This window comes from Hyla sarda, chromosome 2, assembly GCF_029499605.1.
Source record: "Hyla sarda isolate aHylSar1 chromosome 2, aHylSar1.hap1, whole genome shotgun sequence".
Taxonomy (NCBI): domain Eukaryota; kingdom Metazoa; phylum Chordata; class Amphibia; order Anura; family Hylidae; genus Hyla; species Hyla sarda.
This window is the reverse complement of record NC_079190.1, coordinates 14,515,947-14,541,293: the sequence shown is the minus strand read 5'-3', so window position 1 is coordinate 14,541,293 and position 25,347 is coordinate 14,515,947. Positions and strand designations below refer to the sequence as shown.

The window sequence follows — 25,347 nt, the reverse complement described above, 5'->3', positions numbered from 1 at the left end:
AGCACTCAACTGCCAGGCCCTGTCTCCAGGACGACCGAACACATCAGCCAATAGAGGGAGCTCAAAACCTGCCAATCACGTGGCAGGAGGAGGGGCTTTGTGTCCACTGCAGGCAGCCATTATAAGTGCGGCAATAGGCGGCGTATGTATAGAGAAATGAAGGAATTTTTATTATAACTGACGAGCCGCAGGTTGTGAATCACTGCGCCACACAATAACACAACCTGTAGATATACATTATAATCCAACTACAACATACCGAGTATATGAAATAACAGGAACGCATGAATGCCCCAACCAATATGTCGCCTCCTAACCACCAGCCTCGGCTTCGTGACGTCACGCATTAAAAGCTCACGACGGGCGGTGATAGGAGGATCCGCAAGACGACTGCTATTGGTTAACTCGGGTAGCAGTATAGGGCGTGGTCTCATAGGGAGGCGGGGTCTGTGATGGTAGTTAGGTTGCAGCGTGTAGTGCGGACGCCACGTTACTTGCTGTCACTTCCGGATGATGTCATCACAGATCTTTGCCCCTGTGAAGTGCCATCATCATCATCAGTGGGCGGGGCCTGGACTAGGGCTGGGTCGGGTCACGTGATGTTTTTTTTTTTTTTTGTGTGTGAATGTTCGGTCCTTGCCTACCTGTGTTGTGGAACTACAAGTACCAGCGTGTTGGGTGGATATGCTGAAGCTTTTAATACTAGCATATTGGCTTAACCCCTTAAGGACGCAGGGTTTTTCCATTTTCATTTTTTCCTCATCACCTTCTAAAAACCATAACACTTTCAATTTTCCACCTAAAATTCCATATTATGGCTTATTTTTTGCGCCATCAATTCTACTTTGCAGTGACATTAGTCATTTTACCAAAAAATCCACAGCGAAATGGAAAAAAAATTAATTGTGCGTCAAAATTGAAGAAAAAAGGCTATTTTGTAATTTTTGGAGGCTTCCGTTTCTACGCAGTGCATATTTCGGTAAAAATTACACCTTATCATTATTCTGTAGGTCCATACGGTTAAAATGATCCCCTACTTATATAGGTTTGATTTTGTCGCACTTCTGGAAAAAATCATAACTACATGCAAAAAAATTTATACGTTAAAAATTCTCATCTTCTGACCCCTATAACTTTTTTATTTTTCCGTGTACGGGCCGGTATGAGGACTAATTTTTTGCGACGTGTTCTGAAGTTTTTATCGGTACCATTTTTGTATTGATCGGACTTTTTGATCGCTTTTTATTCATTTTTTCATGATATAAAAAGTGACCAAAAATACGCTATTTTGGACTTTGGAATTTTTTTGCGCGTGCGCCATTTACCGTGCGGTTTAATTAATGAAATATTTTTATAATTCGGACATTTCCGCACGCGGCGATACCACAAATGTTTATTTTTATTTACACATTTTTTTTTTATGGGAAAAGGGGGGTGATTCAAACTTATCAGGGAAGGGGTTAAATGATCTTAACTTTTTTTTTTCACTTTTTTTTTGCAGTGTTATAGCTCCCATAGGGACCTATAACACTGCACACACTGATCATTGTTATCCCATAGGCGACTATAACACTGCACACACTGAACTTTTACCCTGATCCCTGCAAAGCCATAGCTTTGCATGGATCAGCATTATAGGTGGTCGATTGCTCAAGCCTGTAGCTCAGGCCTGGAGCAATCAAACGCAGATCGGACGCGACGGAGCAAGGTAAGGGGACCTCCGCTCGCATCCTAGCTGATCGGGACATCACGATTTTATCGCGATAGTCCCGATCAGCCCGACTGAGCTGCCTGGAAGCTTTCACTTTTTTTAGATGCGGCGATCAACTTTGATCGCCACATCTAAAGGGTTAATAGCGCGCGGCACAACTATCGGTGCCGCACGCTATTAGCCCAGGGTCCCGGCTATCATTAGCCACCGTGACCAACCCGGTATGATGCGGGGTCACGGCGTGACCCCGTTTTAAATACCGGGCGTAGGGCGTACAGGTACGCCCTAAGTTCCTTAAGAGGTTAATCCAGCTTTTCTCACAACTACAATTACCAGCATAACCGGACAGCCTTCGCCTCATTCTAACTCGTATATGAGGCTTTGTAAGACAAAACAAAAAATTCCCAAAAGTTGCAAAATTGCGTGTTTCCTTTCAATTTCCTCCACAAATAATATTGTTTTTTGTTTCACATACAAGTTTATTTGGTGGTGTAAAAAACAATCCCTCATATGGGTCTGTGGAGGGAAAAATAAAAGAGTTATGGCTCTTAGAAGGAGAGGAGGAAAAAACAAAAACACAAAAATAAAAACTGGCTGTGTCCTTAAAGGGTTAAAAAAAAATTATTTTTCTTTAAATGGGCACTGTCATGAACTTTTTTTTTATATGTTGTAGTACATATGTACTACAACATATCTAATACATTTTTTTTTTTTTTTTTTATTAAAATGCTTGAAAACCGGCCACTAGGGGTCTCCCTCCTAGTGGCCGGCTGCAGGCTGGCGTGACGTCACGCCTGAATTCGGACTGATGCCGGCCGGGCATCGGTCCTAATTCATTCAGCCTGCGCTCACTCCCTGCCTGTCAATCAGACAGACAGGGAGCGAGCGCATTGGCTCCCTGGCCGGCCGGCCACTCCTCCTGCACATGAGTCCGCCGCTGCTGCTGCCCCTGCACGCCGGACTGTCTGGCAGTATGTACCGATCTATTTTAGGGGAGATCGGGGGTTGGGGGAGAGCGGGGTTCTGCATATTAAACACGGGGGGGGGGGGATCGGGGAACAGACCGAGGGAATGGGGTAGCGCCGCGCCCATGGCCCTAACTACGGTAATTGTTTTCTGCACAGGGTGCCTCCAGCTGTTTCAACACTACAACTCCCAGCTTGGCCTGATACCCAATAGATGTCAGGGCAAGCTGGGAGTTGTAGTGGTGAAACAGCTGGAGGCACCCTATATAGATGAACTAAGGGCGGAAGTTGCCCTCCCCAGCAGGAATCAGTGACGTGGTGCCTGCTGGGGAAGTCTGCCTGGTAGTGAGCACACTACCAGGCAGACAAAAAGTCATTTTTAACATAGTAAAAAAAAAATATTAAAAGCAGGGAGGGGGTTAGGGATAGAAAAAGAAAAAAAAGGATGGTGGGCGCTACCCTTTAATTCATTTATTTTTTACATTTTTTTTAAGGGGTACTCCGGGGAAATAAAACATATCCTATCCACAGGATAGGGGAAATGTTTCTGATCCTTGGGGGTCCAACCAGTGGGGTCACCGTGATCATCTGTACAAGGGTCGCCTTCTTACCTGTCCTGTGCGCCCTCCAACCCCCACAGGAGCATGCCGAGGATTTGCCAGTCTGTGCATATTGGCTTAACCCCTTGGGGACGAAGCCCATATTCACCTTAAAGGGGTATTCCGCTGCTCAGTGTTTGGAACAAACTGTTCCGAACGCTGGAGCCGGCGCCGGGAGCTCGTGATGTTGTAGCCCCGCCCCTAATGATGTAATGTCCCGCCCCTTCAATACAAGTCTATGGGAGGGGGCGTGACATCTGTCACGCCCCCTCCCATAGACTTGCATTGAGGGGGCGGGGCGGGACATAATGAGGGGGCAGGGCTATGATGTCACAAGCTCCCGGCGCCGGCTCCAGCGTTCGGAACAGTTTGTTCCAAACACTGAGCAGCGGAATACCCCTTTAAGGACCAGGCCAATTTTTGTTTTTGCACTTTCTTTATTCCTCCTCACCTTCTAATAATCATACCGCTTTCAATTTTGCACCTACAGACCCATATAAGGGTTTATTTTTGGCCTCACCAATTGTACTTTGTAATAACATCACTTATTTTATAACATAATCTGCGGTAAAACAAGAAAAAAAATTATTTGTGGGGTGAAATAAAAAAAATAAAAAACGCCATTGGGCTTCCGATTCTACACAATTCATTTTTCGGTAAAAATGACACCTTATCTTTATTCTGTAGTTCCATACGGCTACAAGGATACCCAATTTATGTAGGTTTTATTTTATTTTACTACTTAAAAAAAAATTACCGGTATACATTTTTTTATGGTATATGAAGTGACCAAAGATGCACAATTTTACGTGTACGCCATCGACCATGCGGTTAAGCTACCCTTATATTTTAATAGTTCGGACATTTGATATCAACAAAAATGATTATTTTTATTTTATATTTATTTATAAAAAAAATGGGAAAAGGGGGGTGGTTCAAACTTTTATTAGGGAAGGGGTTAATCGACCTAATTCACCTAATCGACCTAAAACACCTAATTTTTTTTTTAGTCCCAATAACATGCCATAGCATAGCACTGATCATTGTTATCGGTGCTCTGCTGCTCCAGCCTGCTGAAGCTTCCTGGATCGGCAGAGCACCGATCGGAAGGCGAGGAGGCAGGTATGCGCCCTCCCGCCGTCCTCTCAGCTGATCGGGACATCGCGGTTTCCTCACGAAGGTCCCGATAAACTCCACTGAGCTGCCGGAATTATTTTACTTTAGATTCAGATGCCGCGATCAACTTTGATCTCAGCATCTAAAGGGTTAATGCCGGGCATCGGTCTGATCGCCAGTGTCCGGGATTAACCCTGGGTTCTGGCTGCTAATAGCAGTCGGGACCCACCGGGTTTGAAGCGTTCTCCGCTCGTGAGCACGCTTCAAACTGCAGTAACGGGACAAGGGCGTACATGTACGCCCTTGGTCCTTAAGTACCGGGACGCAAGCGCGCCCTTCGTTCCCAACAGGTTAAAGAGCCTGTCACCAAACTAAACTTTTAATATATTGGGGGAGATTTATCAAAACCTGTCAAGAGGAAAAGTTTGCCATAACAAACGATCAGATCCCTTCTTTCATGTTCCAGAGGTATTTTGCCATCTGGTTGCTATGGGCAACTTAGCAACTTTTCTTCTACACAGGTTTTGCTAAATCTCCCCCCCAATGTTCCTTATGTAATTATGAGACACTTTGCTATTTATTTGCTGTTAAAATTCTCAACCTTTATATGTTTTTAATCTGATTGAAAAAATGGCCACTAGGTGGCTCTAGTCTGTTCCCTGCCACAAGTCAAACAGTTAGTTTGTTCTCCTCCCGGCCTGTCAGGAGACCAAACTCAGGAAGTGCGTGCAGGGCATGGTGAGGCATAGCTGCTGGGGAACGCCCGCTTTCTCCTGCCGGAAACTCACACAATGTGAGCAAGGGGAAAGGTATGAAACAGAGCTTTTTAACCCTTTAACGACAATGGACGTAAATGTATGTCATGGTGACGTGGTACTTAGCGCACCATGACGTACATTTACCAACATGATTGCGAGCACCGCTCCGGTGCGTAAATGCTAGCAGCAGCCAGGGACCCACCCGGTAATGGCGGACATCCGCGATCGCGCGGTTGTCCGCCATTAACCCTTCCGATTCCGTGATCAATACAGATCACGGCATCTGCGGCAGTGCGGTACTTTGAATGGATGATCGGATCGCCCGCAGCGCTGCCGCGGCGATCCGATCATCCAGCATGGCGGCCGGAGGTCCCCTCACCTGGCTCCGGCCGTCTCCCGGGGTCTTCTGCTCTGGTCTGAGATCGAGCAGAATTAGATCACCGATTATACTGATCAGTGCTGTGTCCTATACATAGCACTGAACAGTATTAGCAATCAACTGATTGCAATCAATAGTCCCCTATGGGGACATAAAAAGTGTAAAAAAGTGTAAAAAAAAAATATATAAAAAAATTTTGAAAATCCCCAATAAAAAAGTAAAACATCCGTTTTTCCCATTTTACTCCCCAAAAAAGTGTTAAAAAATTAATACACATATTTGGTATCGCCGCGTAAAAGTCTGAACTATTAAAATATATTGTTAATTATCCCGTATGGTGAACGGCGTAAACGTAAATTTTTTTTAAAAAAGTCCAAAATTGCTGCTTTTTTGTCACCCTTTATTCCAAAAAAAAATTTTTTTATTAAAAATTAATAAAAAAGTAAAACCTAAGCAAAAGGGATACTGATAAAAACTACAGATCATGGCGCAAAAAATGAGCCCTCATATCGCCCCATATAACGACAAATGAGAAAGTTATAGGTGGTCAAAATAGGGCAATTTCAAACATACTAATTTTGTTAAAATGGTTTGAGATTTTTTTGTAAGCGGTAAAATTATAGAAAAGCATATAACATGGGGATCATTTTAATCATATTGACCCACAGAATAAAGAAAACGTGTTATTTTTGCCGGAAAGTGTACAGCGTGAAAACAAAACCTTCCAAAATTTGCTAAATTGCGTTTTTCTTTTCCCACATTTATAATATTTGTTTGGTTGCGCCGTACATTTTATGGTAAAATAAGTGATGTCATTACAAAGAACAATTAGTGACGCAAAAAACAAGCCCTCATATGGGTCTGTGGATGGAAATATAAGAGAGTGATGATTTTTAGAAGGCGAGGAGGAAAAAACGAAAATGCAAAAATAAAATTGGTCTGGTCCTTAAAGGGGTACTCCCACCCTAGACATCTTATCCCCTATCCAAAGGATAGGGGATAAGATGTCAGATCGCCGGGGTCCCGCTGCTGGGGACCCCGGGGATCGCCGCTGCGGCACCCCGCCATCATTACTGCACAGAGCAAGTTCGCTCTGTGCGTAATGACGGGTGATACAGGGGACGGAGCAGCGTGATGTCATGGCTCCGCCCCTCATGACATCACGGCCCGTCCCCTTAATGCAAGTCTATGGCAGGGGGCGTGACGACCGCCACACCCCCTCCCATAGACTTGTATTGACGGGGGTGGGCCGTGACGTCACGAGGGGCGGAGCCGGGACGTAACGATGCTCCGGCCCCTGTATTGCCCGTCATTACGTGCAGAGCGAACTCAGCAGTGGGACTGCAGCGATCTGACATCTTATCCCCTATCCTTTGGATAGGGGATAAGATGTCTAGGGGCGGAGTACCCCTTTAAGGCCAAAATGGGCCTGGTCCTTAAGGGGTTAAAGCTCCAAATTTTTGTTAAAGGGCAGGAGGGGTGTTATGAGTAGTTAGGGAATATAATCTGAGTTAGTTTAGAAAATATGGTTGGATGACAGGCACTCTTTAACTAAAACAGGGTGCCTCCAGCTGTTGCAAAACTACAACTCCCAACATGCCCAGACAGCCAAAGGCTGTCTGGGCATATTGGAAGTTGTAGTTTTGCAATAAATATTGGCTTAACCCCTTTAGGACTGGGCCAGTTTTCATTTTTTGCGTTTTTGTTTTTTCCTCTTCGTTTTTTTCTCCTCTTTTATTTTTCCATCCACAGACCCTTATGATGATTCATTTTGCTATAAACTGTACAGCACAACAACAACAAAAAAAATAAAAAATTACTTGTGGGGCAAAATTGAAGAAAAAAAGTCAATATGGAAATTGTAAGGGCTTTGTTTGTACGCAGTGCACTTTGTGATAAAACTGACTTAAATATCGGAGGGGGTCTCAGCATTGAGACCCCAACTGATCTGAACCTACAACAGGTCTGTACAACATGCCAAAAGTAAAAGGATTAAAATTGAAGGAGTACTCTAGTGCCGACTATTCCACCCTTTGTGCCCGGGCTGAAAAATAAATGAAAATAAACATTCACTCACCTTCCTGCGTTCCCCCGGAGCGCTGCTTCAGCTGATCGGTCCTCCGGTCCTGGCTTCTTCCTTCTTCCTGTACACGGATCGTTACACGCCGCAGCGATGTCCCGCCTTGGCCGGTGATAGGCTGACCGCCGTGTGACGATCCGTGCACAGGAAGAAGACGGGACCGAAGGACCGATCAGCTGTAGCAGCGCTTTGGGGGGAACGCAGGAAGGTGAGTGAAAGTTTATTTTAAAAATTTTTTTTCAGCCTGGGCATAACGGAGGAGGAATAGTCGGCACTAGAGAACTCCTTTAACCCATCCCCTATCCACAGGATAGAGTATAAGCAGCTGATCACGGGGGGTCCGACCGCTGGGACCCCCCCGTGATCTCCAGGACGGGACCCTGCTCTCTCAGTGAGGAGTGCGTGTTGTCTACCAGTAGACGGCACATTCTCCATTCATTTCTGTGGAAGCCCCGATGATGCGGAGCGCTGTACTCGGGTCTTTTCGGTGCTCCCATAGGAAAGAATGTAGCGTGTGTCGGCTGCGGTATGTGCTCCTCACTAAGAGCCGGGTCAGGTCCCGGTGATCGCAGAGGCCCCAGCGGTCGGGACCCCCACGATCAGCTACTTATCCCCTATGTGTACAGGGGATAAGTTAATTTTCAACAGAGATCTCCTTTAATCTAAATGACAATAACACTTTAAAGCACTACTGTCACTCACTTCTGACCAGATCGCAATGCGAGTTATAACCTGGTGAAGTGCGCGGCAGTCCAGTCTGATTCATTCACTCCATAGACCGGTGGTTTCCAACCTTTTTCAGCTCAGAGCACCGACAACTGTAGGAAGAAAAAAAAAAAACATACTCATCTCGGTTTCCCCGCAATAATCAGCGTCTTCTTCATGTAGAGCGTCTCTACGTAGAGGCCAAATAACACTTCTCTACCTACGGGGCGTGTACGATGGCGCCATTGTGTGTGTCCCATTTTCAGCCTCTAGCGGTCTCAGGTAGCGTCACTAGAGCCTTTGGCTGTCTGGGAGTTTTGCAACAGCTGGAGGCCCCCTGCTTGGGAAATGCTGCTTTAAAGGGGTAGTCCAGTGCTGAAAAACTTATCCCCTATCCTAAGGATAGGGGATAAGTTTCAGATCACGGGGGGCCCCCTGCGATTTCCTGTACGGGGCCCCGGCTCGCTGGCCAGATAGCGGGTGTTGACCACCGCATGAAGCGATGGCTGACACACTCCCTCAATACATCGCTATGGCAGAGCCGGAGATTGCCGAAAGATACTTAAAGGGGTCATACGCCGCCGGCCCTGTGGTCGACCGTAATCAGTCCCGGAGTGAACACGCTCTGGGGACTGATTACAAACGGGGTGCCGCGTGCATGATCCCGGGGGTCCCCAGCGGCGGGACTCCCGCGATCAGGCATCTTATCCCCTATCCTTTGGATAGGGGAAAAGATGTATAAGCACCGGAGTACCCCTTTAAAGGATACTTCTATTACACAACGCATTGCAGCTGTCTCCACCGTGAGACCCTGTGTAATGTGATGCTATGGAGACGGGGCGAGAATGTAATGTATAAACATTATATATATATACGGCAGGGAAAAGCCTCCCGTGCAGGGATTTAGGCGCCAATTTTGTAATGCGCATCCATTTTGTGCAAAGCGCTACACGATATTAGCCAAGGGTTAATTGGAGAGTCATGACAAGTTGTTATAGAGCAGGGCTCTGCAGCTGTTGCAGCACTACAACTCCCAGTACGCTTCTCTTATGCTAGTCATTCTTCTTTTGCAACACCTTCTGACTTTTTGAGCCATGTCACAATGCAGTGTCCCCCAACTCTGTGGCCCTCTCCAGCTATTGCAAAACTACAACTCCCAGCATGCCCTGAGAGCCCGAGATGGCAGTTGTTGTCATTTTTTGCAACAGCTGGAGACCCACAGTTGGTGGTGACAGCTGAGTCAATCTGACGTGAGGATTTCCTGTTTCCCTGGTTACAGCAGAACCTTTCTGTGCCATTGTCGGGGAAGGATTTCAGTGGTGCACTTCCTGTGCGTTTGCCAGTACTGTCCCCCGTGTGGTGAGAAGGTGACTGTGAGTATTTCTACAGGGAAAAGGGTGATATTGTGGGGGATTTCAGGATCTGATATCTTGTTTTGTGTGCCCCATTAGATGCTACCTGTCAGAGGGGGGCCCCTGCTCAGATCCACTGCAGCTCTCTGCAGGTAAGAGCTCCATACAGCATGGCTGTGGGACTACAAGGTGCAGCATGCACAGACAGAGAAGCAAGTCATTAAGGATTTGTCCCAAGATGAACCCCTCATATTGCTTCACGCTCTAGGTGTCCAAACTGTGGCCCTTCAGCTCTTGCAGAACTACAACTCCCAGCATGCAGAATGTAGTGACTGGAGGGGGAAAATTGCATTTTTAAGGCTATCCCATTATACTAAGGCAGTGTTTCCCAACCAGGGTGCCTCCAGCTGTTGCAAAACTACAACTCCCAGCATGCAGAATGTAGTGACTGGAGGGAAAAATAGCATTTTTAAGGCTATCCCATTATACTAAGGCAGTGTTTCCCAACCAGGGTGCCTCCAGCTGTTGCAAAACTACAACTCCCAGCATGCAGAATGTAGTGACTGGAAGGAAAAATAGCATTTTTAAGGCTATCCCATTATTCGAAGGCAGTGTTTCCCAACCAGGGTGCCTCCAGCTGTTGCAAAACTACAACTCCCAGCATGCAGAATGTAGTGACTGGAGGGGAAAATAGCATATTTAAGGCTATCCCATTATTCTAAGGCAGTGTTTCCCAACCAGGGTTCCTCCAGCTGTTGCAAAACTACAACTCCCAGCATGCAGAATGTGGTGACTGGAGGGAAAAATAGCATTTTTAAGGCTATCCCATTATACTAAGGCAGTGTTTCCCAACCAGGGTGCCTCCAGCTGTTGCAAAACTACAACTCCCAGCATGCAGATTGTAGTGACTGGAGGGAAAAATAGCATTTTTAAGGCTATCCCATTATACTAAGGCAGTGTTTCCCAACCAGGGTGCCTCCAGCTGTTGCAAAACTACAACTCCCAGCACGCAGAATGTAGTGACTGGAGGGAAAAATAGCATTTTTAAGGCTATCCCATTATTCTAAGGCAGTGTTTCCCAACCAGGGTGCCTCCAGCTGTTGCAAAACTACAACTCCCAGCATGCAGAATGTGGTGACTGGAGGGAAAAATAGCATTTTTAAGGCTATCCCATTATACTAAGGCAGTGTTTCCCAACCAGGGTGCCTCCAGCTGTTGCAAAACTACAACTCCCAGCATGCAGAATGTAGTGACTGGAGGGAAAAATAGCATATTTAAGGCTATCCCATTATACCAAGGCAGTGTTTCCCAACCAGGGTGCCTCCAGCTGTTGCAAAACTACAACTCCCAGCATACCTGGACAGCCTTCGGCTGTCCAGGTATGCTGGGAGTTGTAGTTTTGCAACAGCTGGAGGCACCCTGGTTGGGAAACACTATACTAAGGATTGTGATAAAGATGGAAACAACACAAATCTATAGAATAGGAGTGATAGGGCATGTCAGGATGGCAGACGCCTCAATAGCCCCCCACTGAGGAACACTATGTACCTGCGCTAATTTGGTTTTAGGAAATCGACACTAAATTCTGCAAATCGTCACAAATGGGCGCATGTATCCTAGCAGACTTCTGCCAGTATCATATTGCAATTGTGATGTTCTATGTTCATCGTACTACGAGTCCCAGCAATTTCCTGTGATTTCTTCCTATCATGTAGATGTAGCCAGAGGGGTTGGCTGACAATATAGCACCAGACTGGGACTTTGTGGCATCGGACCCCCCCCCCCCCAAACCATTAAAAATGTAATCATGATCTATAGAGGCTAGGTGTCCAACCTGTAGTCCTCCAGCTGTTGCAGAACTATAACTCCCAGCATGCCTGGACAGCCAAAAGCTGTTGTCCAGGCATGCTGGGAGTTGTTGTCTGGCAACAGCTGGAGGCACACTGGTTGGGAAACACTGCATTAGATGGTTGTCCGGTCTTGACAAAATCGCTGCATTGTGCCTGCTTTTCAATGGGTTTTCAGGGGCTTCTTCATCGATGTCCTATACCCATCTTCAGGACAGGCCAATGGTAAAAGGGAAAAAAAAAATCCCAGAAAACCTTTTTAACCCTTTCAGGACGGAGCCCATTTTGGCCTTAAGGACCAAAGCGTTTTTTGCACATCTGACCACTGTCACTTTAAACATTAATAACTCTGGAATGCTTTTAGTTATCGTTCTGATTCCGAGATTGTTTTTTCGTGACATATTCTACTTTAACATAGTGGTAAATTTTTGTCGATACTTGCATCCTTTCTTGGTGAAAAATCCGTAAATTTGATGAAAAATTTGAAAATGTTGCATTTTTCTAACTTTGAAGCTCTCTGCTTGTAAGGAAAATGGATATTACGAATACATTTTTTTTTGGTTCACATATACAATATGTCTACTTTATGTTTGCATCATAAAGTTGAGATGTTTTTACTTTTGGAAGACACCAGAGGGCTTCAACGGTCAGCAGCAATTTTCCAATTTTTCACAAAATTTTCAAACTCAGTATTTTTCAGGGACCAGTTCAGGTTTGAAGTGGATTTGAAGGGTCTTCATATTAGAAATACCCCATAAATGACCCCATTATAAAAACTACACCCCCTAAAGTATTCAAAATGACATTCAGTAAGTGTTTTAACCCTTTAGGTGTTTCACACAAATAGCAGCAAAGTGAAGGAGAAAATTCACAATCTTCATTTTTTACACTCACATGTTCTTGTAGACCCAATTTTTTAATTTTTACAAGGGGTAAAAGGACAAAATTTTTACTTGTATTTGTAGCCCAATTTCTCTCGAGTAAGGACATACCTCATATGTAGCATACCATTTTGGCAACTAGACCCCTCGGGGAACGTAACAAGGGGTAAAGTGAACCTTAATACCCTACAGGTGTTTCACGACTTCTACAAATGTAAAAAAAAAATAAAAATTTTTACCTAAAATGCTTGTTTTCCCAAAAAATTTTACTTTTTAAAAAGGGTAATAGCAGAAAATACCCCCCAAAATTTGTAACACAATTTCTCCCGAGTACGGCGATACCCCATATGAGACCCTAAACTGTTGCCTTGAAATACGACAGGGCTCCAAAGTGAGAGCGCCATGCGCATTTGAGGCCTAAATTAGGGACTTGCATAGGGGTGGTATTCTACGCCAGTGATTCCCAAACAGGGTGCCTCCAGCTGTTGCAAAACTCCCAGCATGCCTGGACAGTCAACGGCTGTCCGACAATACTGGGAGTTGTTGTTTTGCAACAGCTGGAGGCTCCGTTCTGGAAACAGTGGCGTACCAGACGTTTTTCATTTTTATTGGGGAGGGGAGGGGGGCTGTGTAGGGGTATGTGTATATGTAGTGTTTTTTACTTGTGACCTAACTCAGTGTTTCACAACCAGTGTGCCTCCAGCTGTTGCAAAACTACAACTCCCAGCATGTACGGTGCATGGTGTACATAGACTGCTGAGAGTTGTAGTTTGCAACAGCTGGGGGCACACCGGTCGTGAAACACTGAGTTAGGTAAAAAAAAAAACTCTGAGTTTCACAACCAGTGTGCTTTCAGCTGTTGCAAAACTACAACTCTCAGCAGTCACCGACAGCCAACGGGCATGCTGGGAGTTGTAGTTATGCAACCAACAGATGCACCACTACAACTCCCAGCATGCACTTTAGCTGTTTGTGCAAGCTGGGAGTTGTAGTTATACAACAGCTGAAGGTACACTTTTCCATAGAAAAAATGTGCCTCCAGCTGTTGCAAAACCATAAGTCCCAGCATGCCCATAAGGGAATGCTGGGAGTTGTGGTGGTCTGCCTCCTGCTGTTGCATAACTACAGCTCCCAGCATGCCCTTTTTGCATGCTGGGAGCTGTTGCTAAGCAACAGCAGGAGGCTGTCACTCACCTCCCACGATCCAGCCGCATGAGGTCAGTCCCTCGTCGTCGTCGCCGCCGCGGCCGTCGCTCCTGGGGCCCCGATCCCAACATTGACGCCGGGGATCAGGGTCCCCAGCACCCGGGGTGCACGTCCCTCACCCACTTACGTCCTCCGGAAGAGGGGCGGAGCGGGTGCGGGAGTGACACCCGCAGCAGGCGTCCTGATTGGTCGGCCGGTAATCCGGCCGACGAATCAGGGCGATCGTGAGGTGGCACCAGTGCCACCTCACCCCTGCAGGCTCTGGCTGTTCGGGGCCGTCAGAGACGGCCCCGAACAGCCAGTAATTCCGGGTCACCGGGTCACTGGAGACCCGATTGACCCGGAATCGCCGCAGATGGCTGGACTGAATTGTCCAGCGATCTGCGGTGATCGCCGACATGGGGGGGCATAATGACCCCCCTGGGCGATATGCCGGGATGCCTGCTGAACGATTTCAGCAGGCATCCGGCTCCGGTCCCCAACCGGCTAGTCCTTAAGGACTCGGAATGCAGGGCGTATCCATACGCCCTATGTCCTGAAGAGGTTAAAGGGGTTGCCTGGTGGAAAACTTTTTTTTTTTTAATCAACTGGTGCCAGAAAATTAAACAGATTTGTAAATTACTTCTGTTAAAAAATCTTAATCCTTCCAGTACTTATTAGCTGCTGAATACTACAGAGGAAATTCTTTTCTTTTTGGAACACAGTGTTCTCTGCTGACATCTCTGTCCATTTTAGGAACTGTCCAGAACAGCATATGTTTGCTATGGGGATTTTCTCCTACTATGGACAGTTCTTAAAATGGACAGAGATGTCAGCAGAGAGCACTGTGGTCATGATGTCAGCAGAGAGCTCTGTGTTCCAAAAAGAAAAGAATTTCCTCTGTAGTATTCAGCAGCTAATAAGTAATGGAAGGATTAAGATTTTTTTTTTTATAGAAATCATTTACAAATCTGTTTAACTTTCTGGCACCAGTTGATTAAAAGAAAAAAAAGTTTTCCACTGGAGTACCCCATTAAGTGTGGCCCAGGTAGTACACGCTGTTCTTTGCTTTACGCAACCCAAGGGTTCTCCAATAAGTAAGCAGATCACATGGTCACCCGCTGCTGTAATCTCTAAGGAATTTGTAAGGTGACCCAGTAGTAAGTGTTACATTTACCTGCAGTGCCTCCACAGGGGAAATAAAGAATTGCACGATGACCATAGAAGGACGAGATAACCTCTTGTGATGTAAAATTGTATTATTATTATTATTATTATTATTATTATGTTTTCTCTGCAGCAGAATCACAGGAAACAGTGGGCTCCGGAGCAGCGATCACGGTGAGTAGACTTGATCTATAATGTGCCCTATGGAGGACTAGAGTCACCTATAACTCCTTAAGGCAGTGTTTTTCAACCAGGGTGCCTACAGCTGTTGCAAAACTACATCTCCCAGCAGAGAAATGGAGATGTAGTTTTGCAACAGCTGGGGGCACCCTGGTTGGGAAACACTGCCTTAAGGAGACAGCCCCTTTTTGTTTTTCCTCCTCGCCTTTTTTAAATGGAGGGGGGGGGGGATTTTTGGGGGACACAATTTTGCAGCTTTTTTCTTTGTGACTGTGATTTTGCTTAACCCAGAAAGCCTGTTATCATGATCCACAGAGGGCTAGGTGTCCAACCTGTAGTCCTCCAGCTGTTGGAGAACTATGACTTCCAGCATACCTGGACAGCCAAAAGCTGTTGTCCAAGCATGCTGGGAGTTGTTGTCTGGTAACAGCTGGAGGCACACTGGTTATGAGACACTGCATTAGATGATTGTCCAGCCTTGCCAAAATCACTGCACTGTGCCGGCTTTTAAAAGGGTTTTCTGGGACTTCTTTATTGATGGCTTATACCCATCTCCAGGACAGTATGATAAATAGATAAAAAAGGAACAGACAGAAGCCAGCGTCTCATGCATGACAGATGTACAGGCTTTAGAACATATATATATATATATATATATATATATATATATATATACTGCTCACCTTGAGCATATATAATGTACGCATATCACCCTTAAAGGGTTACTCTGCCCCTAGACATCTTATCCCTTATCCAAAGGATAGGGGATACGAAGTCTGATCGCGGGAGTCCCGCCACTGGGAACCCCCGCGATCTCTCCTGCAGCCCTCCCTGTCATCTGGTGCACACAGCGAGCTTCGCTCTGTGCCTGATGAATGGCGATGCAGGGGCCGGAGGATCATGACGTCACAGCCACGCCCCCTCAATGCGAGTCTGTGGGAGAGGGACGTGACGGCCACCACACCCCCTCTCATAGATTTCTATTGAGGGGAAGGGGCGTGACGTCACGAGGGGGCGGGACCTTGAGGTCACGATCCTCCGGCCCCTGCATTGCCAGTCATCAGGCACGGAGCGAAGCTCGCTGTGTGCACCAGATGACAGGGGGGCTGCAGGAGATATCACGGGGGTACCCAGCGGCGGGACCCCTGCGATCAGACTTCTTATCCCCTATCCTATGTATAGGGGATAAGATGTCTAGGGGCAGAGTAACCCTTTAAGCTAAGGGTACTGGATCAAGGTTCCACTTTGCTGCTGCTGTGGGGTATCAGTATGGCAACCGCAGTAGAAGTAGAGGAAAAGCAGGAAAAACCCCCTCAGTGGGCGCAGCGTTGATGTGGAATATAGAAATCAAAACATTGCCACGATGTCTAAAAGAGTTCATTAACCAATAACGCATTTCAGCATGCCGATCGGATGACGGGTCCCTGCACCCGAAACGCGTTATTGGTTAATAAACTCTTTTGGATATCATTCCAAAGTTTTGATTTCTATATTCCACATTAACGCAGCATCTAGTGAGGGGTTTTTTCCTGCTTTTCCTCTACATCTTCAGGACAGGCCGTCAGTAAAATAGAAAAAAATTATCCTAGAAAACCTTTTTAGGTGCGACATCGGCATGATCGCTGATGTCCGCCATTAGCGGTGATTCTCTGGCTACTGATAGGAAGCGAGCGCAGCTCATGTATCTGCTTTATAGCCGTGTCATACATGTATGGCGGTGTACGGGAAGTAGCTCGCTGCAGCGCCGTACATTTACAGTTTACAGCACATGTCCTTAAAGGGGTTCTCCGTCCCTAGATATTTTATCCAAAGGATAGGGGATAAGATGTCTGATCACAGTGGTGCGGTTGCTGGAACCCCCTGCGATTTCCGACCTGGCACCTTGGTGTTCTGAATATTTATGTTCAGAACGCCGGCTGTGCTAGGCTTTCTTCGGCCATGGTCATCATGCCCCCCCCCCCCCCCCACCTCTATACTCCAGTGGAAAACTTTTTTTTACTTATTTCTTTTCCTTTTTTTTTTTTTTTTTTTTTTTAAATCAACTGGTGCTAAAAAGTTAAACAGATTTGTAAATTACTTCTATTAAAAAATCCTAATCCTTCCAGTACTTATTAGCTGCTGAATACTACAGAGGAAATTCTTTTCTTTTTGGAACACAGAACTCTCTGCTAACATCACGAGCACAGTGCTCTCTGCTGACATCTCTGTCCATTTTAGGAACTGTCCAGAGCAGCATATGTTTGCTATGGGGGATTTTCTCCTACTCTGGACAGTTCCTAAAATGGACAGAGATGTCAGCAGAGAGCACTGTGCTCGTGATTCAGAAGAGAGCTCTGTGTTCCAAAAAGAAAAGAATTTCCTCTGTAGTATTCAGCAGCTAATAAGTACTGGGAGGATTAAGATTTTTTTAATAGAAATAATTTTACAAATCTGTTTAAAAAAAAAAAAAAAAAAAAGTTTTCCACCGGAGTACCCCTTTTAATGTCTATGGGTGAAATATAGAGGTAGGGGGGGGGGGGGCCTGACGGCTGTGGTCGCTTTTCATCCAGCATAAAGTGGAGTGCGGATTACTGGGGTGCTGGGCAGGAGATCGCTGGGGGGCCCGTTGGATAGGGGATAAGATGTCTAGGGTTGGAGTACCCCTTTAAGGGGATTAATATTGTTAGATGTGACGGAAATGCAGCAGATAACTATGCATGTGAATGGCGCTCTGCACAGAATCCATCCATCTTTTTGACTGTTTCCAATAGCAATCCGCTGTGAGTACAGCTCTGGATATAATGATTAGAGATGAGCGAACTTACAGTAAATTCGATTCGTCACAAACTTCTCGGCTCGGCAGTTGATATTTATCCTGCATAAATTAGTTCAGCTTTCAGGTGCTCCCGTGGGCTGGAAAAGGTGGATACAGTCCTAGGAGACTCTTTCCTAGGACTGTATCCACCTTTTCCAGCCCACCGGAGCACGTGAAAGCTGAACTAATTTATGCAGGAAAAGTCATCAACTGCCGAGCCGAGAAGTTCGTGACGAATCGAATTTACTGTAAGTTCGCTCATCTGTAATAATGATGATATTTATGTTACTGTTCCGGCCTTTTAAGAGGATCACGTTGCTTTCCCAGGCCATGTAAGTGTCGCTGATCCACCTTCTCTTGCCTTACAGGTTTCCGGATAGAGGACAGGAGATCCTACAAGTCACAGCCCACTCATGGCATCGGCCGCTACAGGTTCTTGTTACCTCCAGAAGTGGTGAGGACGTTGTATACCGGGAGGGGGGGATTAATATTTTACAGACTAGAACAGCCACAGACATTTGAGGAGCGGAGGTCTCAGCATTACATGACAAAGACCAGTGCTTTCTAAACGGCAGACCTCCAGATGTTGCAAAACTACAACTCCCAGCATGTCCGGACAGCCTTCGGCTGTCCGGGCATGCTGGGAGTTGTAGTTTTGCAACATTTGGAGATCCGCAGTTTGGAGACCACTGACGTAGACTGTTTGTGAAATGCAGGAGGGCCTGTGGTTCTCTATAATAAGATCTGGTTTAGGTAAGTAGGCAATATTGAAATATTATTATTTTTTTTTTTTTTTTTTACTTGTTAGGACCAAAAGAAAAAGGGCAAGTTACTAAAAAAGGAGATCAAACAAGGCACAGAATATGAATACGGGGTGGTAAACTTCCAAGTGTCGGGGTACAACATGCTCTACGTAGAACACTTTACTCAGTACCTGCATAATTTCTTCAACCAGATGTCTATTAAAGTGGAGGAAAGGTGAGATCTGCTATATTCTAGACAAACGGCATACATACATTACTGTATTATACTCCAGAGCTGCACTCACTATTCTGCTGGTGGGGTCACTGTGTATATACATTACATTACTTATCCTGTACTGATCCTGAGTTATATCCTGTATTATACTCCAGAGCTGTACTCACTATTCTGCTGGTGGGGTCACTGTGTATATACATTACATTACTTATCCTGTACTGATCCTGAGTTATATCCTGTATTATACTCCAGAGCTGTACTCACTATTCTGCTGGTGAGGTCACTGTGTACATATATTACATTACTGATCCTGTACTGATCCTGAGTTATATCCTGTATTATACTCCAGAGCTGTACTCACTATTCTGCTGGTGAGGTCACTGTGTACATACATTACATTACTTATCCTGTGCTGATCCTGAGTTATATCCTGTATTATACTCCAGAGCTGCACTCACTATTCTGCTGGAGTGGTCACTGTGTACATACATTACATTACTTATCCAGTACTGATCCTGAGTTATATCCTGTATTATACCCCAGAGCTGCACTCACTATTCTGCTGGTGAGGTCACTGTGTACATACATTACATTACTTATCCAGTACTGATCCTGAGTTATATCCTGTATTATACCCCAGAGCTGCACTCACTATTCTGCTGGTGGGGTCACTGTGTATATACATTACATTACTTATCCTGTACTGATCCTGAGTTATATCCTGTATTATACTCCAGAGTTGTACTCACTATTCTGCTGGTGAGGTCACTGTGTACATACATTACTTATCCTGTACTGATCCTGAGTTATATCCTGTATTATACCCCAGAGTTGTACTCACTATTCTGCTGGTGAGGTCACTGTGTACATACATTACATTACTTATCCTGTACTGATCCTGAGTTATATCCTGTATTATACTCCAGAGCTGCACTCACTATTCTGCTGGTGAGGTCACTGTGTACATACATTACATTACTTATCCTGTACTGATCCTGAGTTATATCCTGTATTATACTCCAGAGCTGTACTCACTATTCTGCTGGTGAGGTCACTGTGTACATACATTACATGACTTATACTGTACTGATCCTGAGTTATATCCTGTATTATACTCCAGAGCTGTACTCACTATTCTGCTGGTGGGGTCACTGTGTACATACATTACATTACTTATCCTGTACTGATCCTGAGTTATATCCTGTATTATACTCCAGAGCTGTACTCACTATTCTGCTGGTGGGGTCACTGTGTATATACATTACTTTACTTATCCTGTACTGGTCCTGAGTTATATCCTATATTATACTCTAGAGCTGCACTCACTATTCTGCTGGTGAGGTCACTGTGTACATACATTACATTACTTATCCTGTACTGATCCTGAGTTATATCCTGTATTATACTCCAGAGCTGTACTCACTATTCTGCTGGTGAGGTCACTGTGTACATACATTACATTACTTATCCTGTACTGATCCTGAGTTATATCCTGTATTATACTCCAGAGCTGTACTCACTTTTCTGCTGGTGAGGTCACTGTGTACATACATTACATTACTTATCCTGTACTGATCCTGAGTTATATCCTGTATTATACCCCAGAACTGTACTCACTATTCTGCTGGTGAGGTCACTGTGTACATATATTACATTACTTATCCTGTACTGATCCTGAGTTATATCCTGTATTATACTCCAGAGCTGCACTCACTATTCTGCTGGTGAGGTCACTGTGTACATACATTACATTACTTATCCTGTACTGATCCTGTGTTATATCCTGTATTATACCCCAGAGCTGCACTCACTATTCTGCTGGTGAGGTCACTGTGTACATACATTACATTACTTATCCTGTACTGATCCTGTGTTATATCCTGTATTATACTCCAGAGCTGTACTCACTATTCTGCTGGTGAGGTCACTGTGTACATACATTACATTACTTATCCTGTACTGATCCTGTGTTATATCCTGTATTATACTCCAGGGCTGTACTCACTATTCTGCTGGTGAGGCCACTGTGTACATACATTACATTACTTATCCTGTACTGATCCTGAGTTATATCCTGTATTATACTCCAGAGCTGTACTCACTATTCTGCTGGTGAGGTCACTGTGTACATACATTACATTACTTATCCTGTACTGATCCTGAGTTACTATTCTGCTGGTGACTGTGTTAGATGCCTATAAACTTTGCATATGTGTCTTTGCAGTTACGCGAAACCAACAAAGACCAAAGAGTCTCTGCTCCTGCCGGACGTGGGGAATAAGATGTTTGTGGACTCTGTTCTCACCATCCATGAGAGGGTTGTCCAGGTCAGTAGAGCAGTGTTTTCCGAACATCAACAAGAACCGATATTATAGATGCGGCTGTCATTCTGACCGTTTCATCGGCTGCTTGGTTTCCAGGTTAGCGGCTTGAGCGCCACTTTGGCTCCAATTATCGTAGAAGTGTTCACCATGAACCAGCCTGAAGGGGTTAACCTACTTGTTAAAGAGGTGAGATATCTATGATTAAATGACATATCTAAGATCTATCTATCTCATATCTATCTATCTATCTCATATCTATCTATCTCATATCTATCTATCTCATATCTATCTATCTATCTCATATCTATCTATCTCATATCTATCTATCTCATATCTATCTATCTATCTCATATCTATCTATCTCATATCTATCTATCTCATATCTATCTATCTCATATCTATCTATCTCATATCTATCTATCTCATATCTATCTATCTCATATCTATCTATCTCATATCTATCTATCTCATATCTATCTATCTATCTATCTAGCTCATATCTATCTATCTATCTCATATCTATCTATCTCATATCTATCTATCTCATATCTATCTATCTCATATCTATCTATCTCATATCTATCTGTCTCATATCTATCTCATATCTATCTATCTCATATCTATCTCATATCTATCTCGTATCTATCTCGTATATATCTATCTATCTATATGCACACACACACATATACATATATATGATTACTCTCTTACCTCTCTGCAGCACACTGAGGTGGATTACCTGGAGAGATTCAAGGCTCGGCCGGACCTGGAGAACCTGAGAGCGTCAATGTTCTGAGACCGCCCTATAATAGAGCAACAGGGATTTATGGACTTTACCATTGTCCGTGTGTGTCAGTAACTGTACCAGCCGTGTGAGCACCAGAAGCCATGTGATCGCAGGTTTAAATGATTAATAAATGTGTATTTAATATAAAAGGCTTTTTTTATTCTTTGGATAATTTAAATATTAAACAATAGTGGCTGAGATACCAATACCTACACCATGGGTTATCCCAGACCTCTGAAGACGAAACATGTCAGGGGGCTAGGTGATGTTAATATTTTATAGTCTAGTGTTACCAGAGTACCTTAAGCAGGCTGCTGGGCTGCGGCTATCAATTTGCTAAGTCAACATAGGACCTCCTCCCTCATGCAGAAGGGTTAATACTGCGTTTAAAGAGTTAATTCTTGACATCAGCCTGATTGGTTATGTCCGGCATTAGCGAGCATGAAGCGAGCTCAGCTATTGTACCTTTTTTATATACAGCAGCCAGTCGTGAAGGGGTTAAGTCACATTCTCCCAGTACTAGTGTGGAGAGCTGGGGGTTAATGGCATGTATGTAGACTGTAGGGTTGTTGACTTAGAGGTGACTAGTACTTGACTGGGCTTGACTTGGACAGACTTGACTTGACTGACTTTGACAAAGTAGAAAACACAGATTTCATAGAAAGGGGATGGCCACTGAGGCCTGACGGCTTGTTGGCACTTATCCCCAATGCTGATATGAACTTGATTGATGTCCTGGTCGGCGGGATCCGTGTGGGGGCAGACAGCCACTCAGGAAAGGTAGACTAGAAGAAAAACATGGAACCTGTCCTTATTAGAGGTATGGGGAGGTAGGCTACAGGGATAATTCACATAGCTCTCTGTCTCTCTGACTGGACTCACTTACTATCTTCACTCCTGATCAAAGTGCACATATGATTTCCCATGCATCCTCCTACAGAGATTGTTACTGCTGTCATGGATAGAGTTAACTATCACATTAAACATATGAAAATACACTACAGAGAAATCACAAAATACATGACATTATAACCTGGCGCTGTGGGCTGGAGCAGACCCATAAAGTGACATCCACCTGACAGGACAGGTGTAGGGGGCGGGGCTGTTTAACATGTCAGTGTCAGGCTGTGGTGGCTCACTCATTTAAAGTGGCCATTGCAGCCCATGATCCAGATTCTGACCAGGCTGCTGGCACTGCAGCCACTTTAACCCCTTAACGACCCGGGTATTTTTCCGTTTTTGCATTTTCATTTTTTCCTCCTTACCTTTAAAAAGTCATAACTTTTTTTTTTTTTCAATTTTGCACCTAAAAATCCATATGATGCTTATTTTTTGCGCCACCAATTCTACATTGCAATTACATCAGTCATTTTACCCAAAAATCTACAGCGAAACAGAAAAAAAAATCAGTGTGCGACAAAACTGAAGAAAAAACACCATTTTGTAACTTTTGGGGGCTCACGTTTCTACGTAGTAAATTTTTCAGTAAAAATGACACCTTATCATTATTCTGTAGGTCCATACGATTAAAATGATCCCCTACTTATATAGGTTTGATTTTGTCGGACTTCTGGAAAAAATCATAACTACATGCAGGAAAACTAATACGTTTAAAATTGTCATCTTCTGACCCCTATAACTTTTTTATTTTTCCGCGTACGGGCCGGTATGAGGACTCATTTTTTGCGCCGTGATCTGAAGTTTTTAGTGGTACTATTTTTGTATTGATCGGATTTTGATCGCTTTTTTTCATGATATAAAAAGTGACCAAAAATACGCTACTTTGGACTTTGTTTTTTTTTGCACATACGCCATTGACCGTGTGGTTTATTTAACAATATATTTTTATAATTCAGACCTTTCCGCACACAGTGATTCCACATGTTTATTTTTATTTACACAGATTTTTTTTTTTAATGGGAAAAGGGGGTGATTCTTACTTTTATTAGGGAAGGGGTTAATTGATCTTTATTAACTTTATTAACACTGCCCACACTGATCTTTTACCTTAATCATTGTTATCCCATAGGATAACATTGATCAATGATTCTGCCTGGATTTCAGGCACAGAGAAGTCATATAGCGATCGGACACGCAGGAGGAAGGTAGGGACCCTCCTTGTGTCCTCCAGCAGTTCGGGTTTCCGCGATTTAACTGCGGCGGTCCCAAACAGCCCATTGAGCTAGCTGGGAGTAGTTCACTTTCACTATTGACTTGGCGATCAACTTTGAACGCCGCGTCTAAAGGTTTAATAGTGCGCAGCACCGCGATCAGTGCTGCGCGCTATTAGCCACGAGTCACGGCCGTTGTTAGAGGCCGGGCCCGACCCTGGGTCCTTAAATGGTTAAATCAGTGGCGGCACCAAATTTTGCAGAGGCTGGGTATACAGTGTGGGATTTGCAGGACTGGCAGACGTAGCGCCTGACCGTCCTCTCCTGCCCGCAGCAGCCTCATTCCCGCCTGCGGGTTTTTCATTGGGTCATTCATGCGGATCCCAGTTCCAATACAGGGCTCTAGTTCCTGTTGTGTGTTCCCAACTCCATCTCTTCTGATCCTCTGCATCCGTGCGATTCACTGCAAGTTCCATACATGAGTCCAGCTCATCAGAAAAGGGCTTGTGCACGGAACTGGGTGTCGTACGATTGCCTCGGCAACTGTACCACCCAAGGTCATCTACATTACTAAACGCCAAATTGTGCAAATCTGGTGGCGGAATACCATTGGACACCTAAACCCCTATATCATGTCATCCACATTCTGAAAACACTATTTTTTTTTACATAAAGAAATATAATAAATGACATGGACACAGAATGGTAAAAGAAACGTGAAGTTTATTATAATGTACGTGTAGTAACCTCCCTTCACTCACAAAGAGTGTACAGCAACACGCAGGACAGGAAAACCTCCAGTGGTGAGGAAGCCATGCGTGCTGTATTGCCCTTCCTATGGGCAAACTAAAGGAGGTTACCTCTATAACATGAATGCAAATGAGTATGGGTGGGGGGCAGGGCTGTGTCTTCATCTACTCTGATCCACATCCTGGTAATAATACATCTCAGTGATAAAAATAAAAATTATTAACGTGTTATTTTTAGGAATGTACAGTACATGAATGTATGAAGCACAAGGAACGGTAACAAAGACCTTTGAATGCTAGGCTTGGCCTCTAGGATTTATATCAATGTTACCCCTTACCAGTTATGTGTGTGGATCTTGTTCACCCAACGGGTTCCTACTAGAGATGAGCGAATTTACAGTAAATTCGATTCGTCACGAACTTCTCGGCTCGGCAGTTGATGACTTATCCTGCATAAATTAGTTCAGCTTTCCGGTGCTCCGGTGGGCTGGAAAAGGTGGATACAGTCCTAGGAAAGAGTCTCCTAGGACTGTATCCACCTTTTCCAGCTGACGGGAGCACCTGAAAGCTGAACTAATTTATGCAGGAAAAGTCATCAACTGCCGAGCCGAGAAGTTTGTGACGAATCGAATTTACTGTAAATTCGCTCATCTCTAGTTCCTACGTTGTAGTCTGTCTT

The 25,347-nt window shown here is 44.6% G+C and overlaps 2 protein-coding genes across 8 annotated transcripts in view; one reads left to right on the top strand and one right to left on the bottom strand.

Moving 5' to 3' along the window:
- Window positions 1–317, bottom strand: part of RAB6A (RAB6A, member RAS oncogene family) — a 44,065-nt gene extending 43,748 nt beyond the window's left edge. Inside the window, exon 1 of the mRNA XM_056561214.1 lies at window positions 299–317. The gene's annotated coding sequence lies outside the window, so the exon portion shown is untranslated. The remainder of the gene's footprint in view (window positions 1–298) is intronic.
- On the top strand, window positions 5–21,954 carry MRPL48 (mitochondrial ribosomal protein L48). 7 transcript variants are annotated; one of them, XM_056561204.1, is made up of 9 exons: window positions 5–142; window positions 9,593–9,680; window positions 9,765–9,817; window positions 14,879–14,919; window positions 18,088–18,173; window positions 18,528–18,697; window positions 20,922–21,024; window positions 21,118–21,207; window positions 21,743–21,954. In XM_056561204.1, exons 3-9 carry the CDS (start codon window positions 9,765–9,767, stop codon window positions 21,815–21,817), a joined length of 618 nt encoding a protein of 205 aa, XP_056417179.1. In that variant the 5' UTR covers window positions 5–142; window positions 9,593–9,680; the 3' UTR covers window positions 21,818–21,954. The 7 variants fall into 7 exon arrangements, with proteins under 7 accessions (XP_056417179.1, XP_056417178.1, XP_056417180.1 ...); XM_056561203.1 differs by having other exon boundaries at window positions 9,593–9,686; XM_056561202.1 differs by lacking the exon at window positions 5–142 and adding an exon at window positions 438–586 and having other exon boundaries at window positions 14,882–14,919.
- The last annotated feature ends 3,393 nt before the right edge of the window (window positions 21,955–25,347 follow it).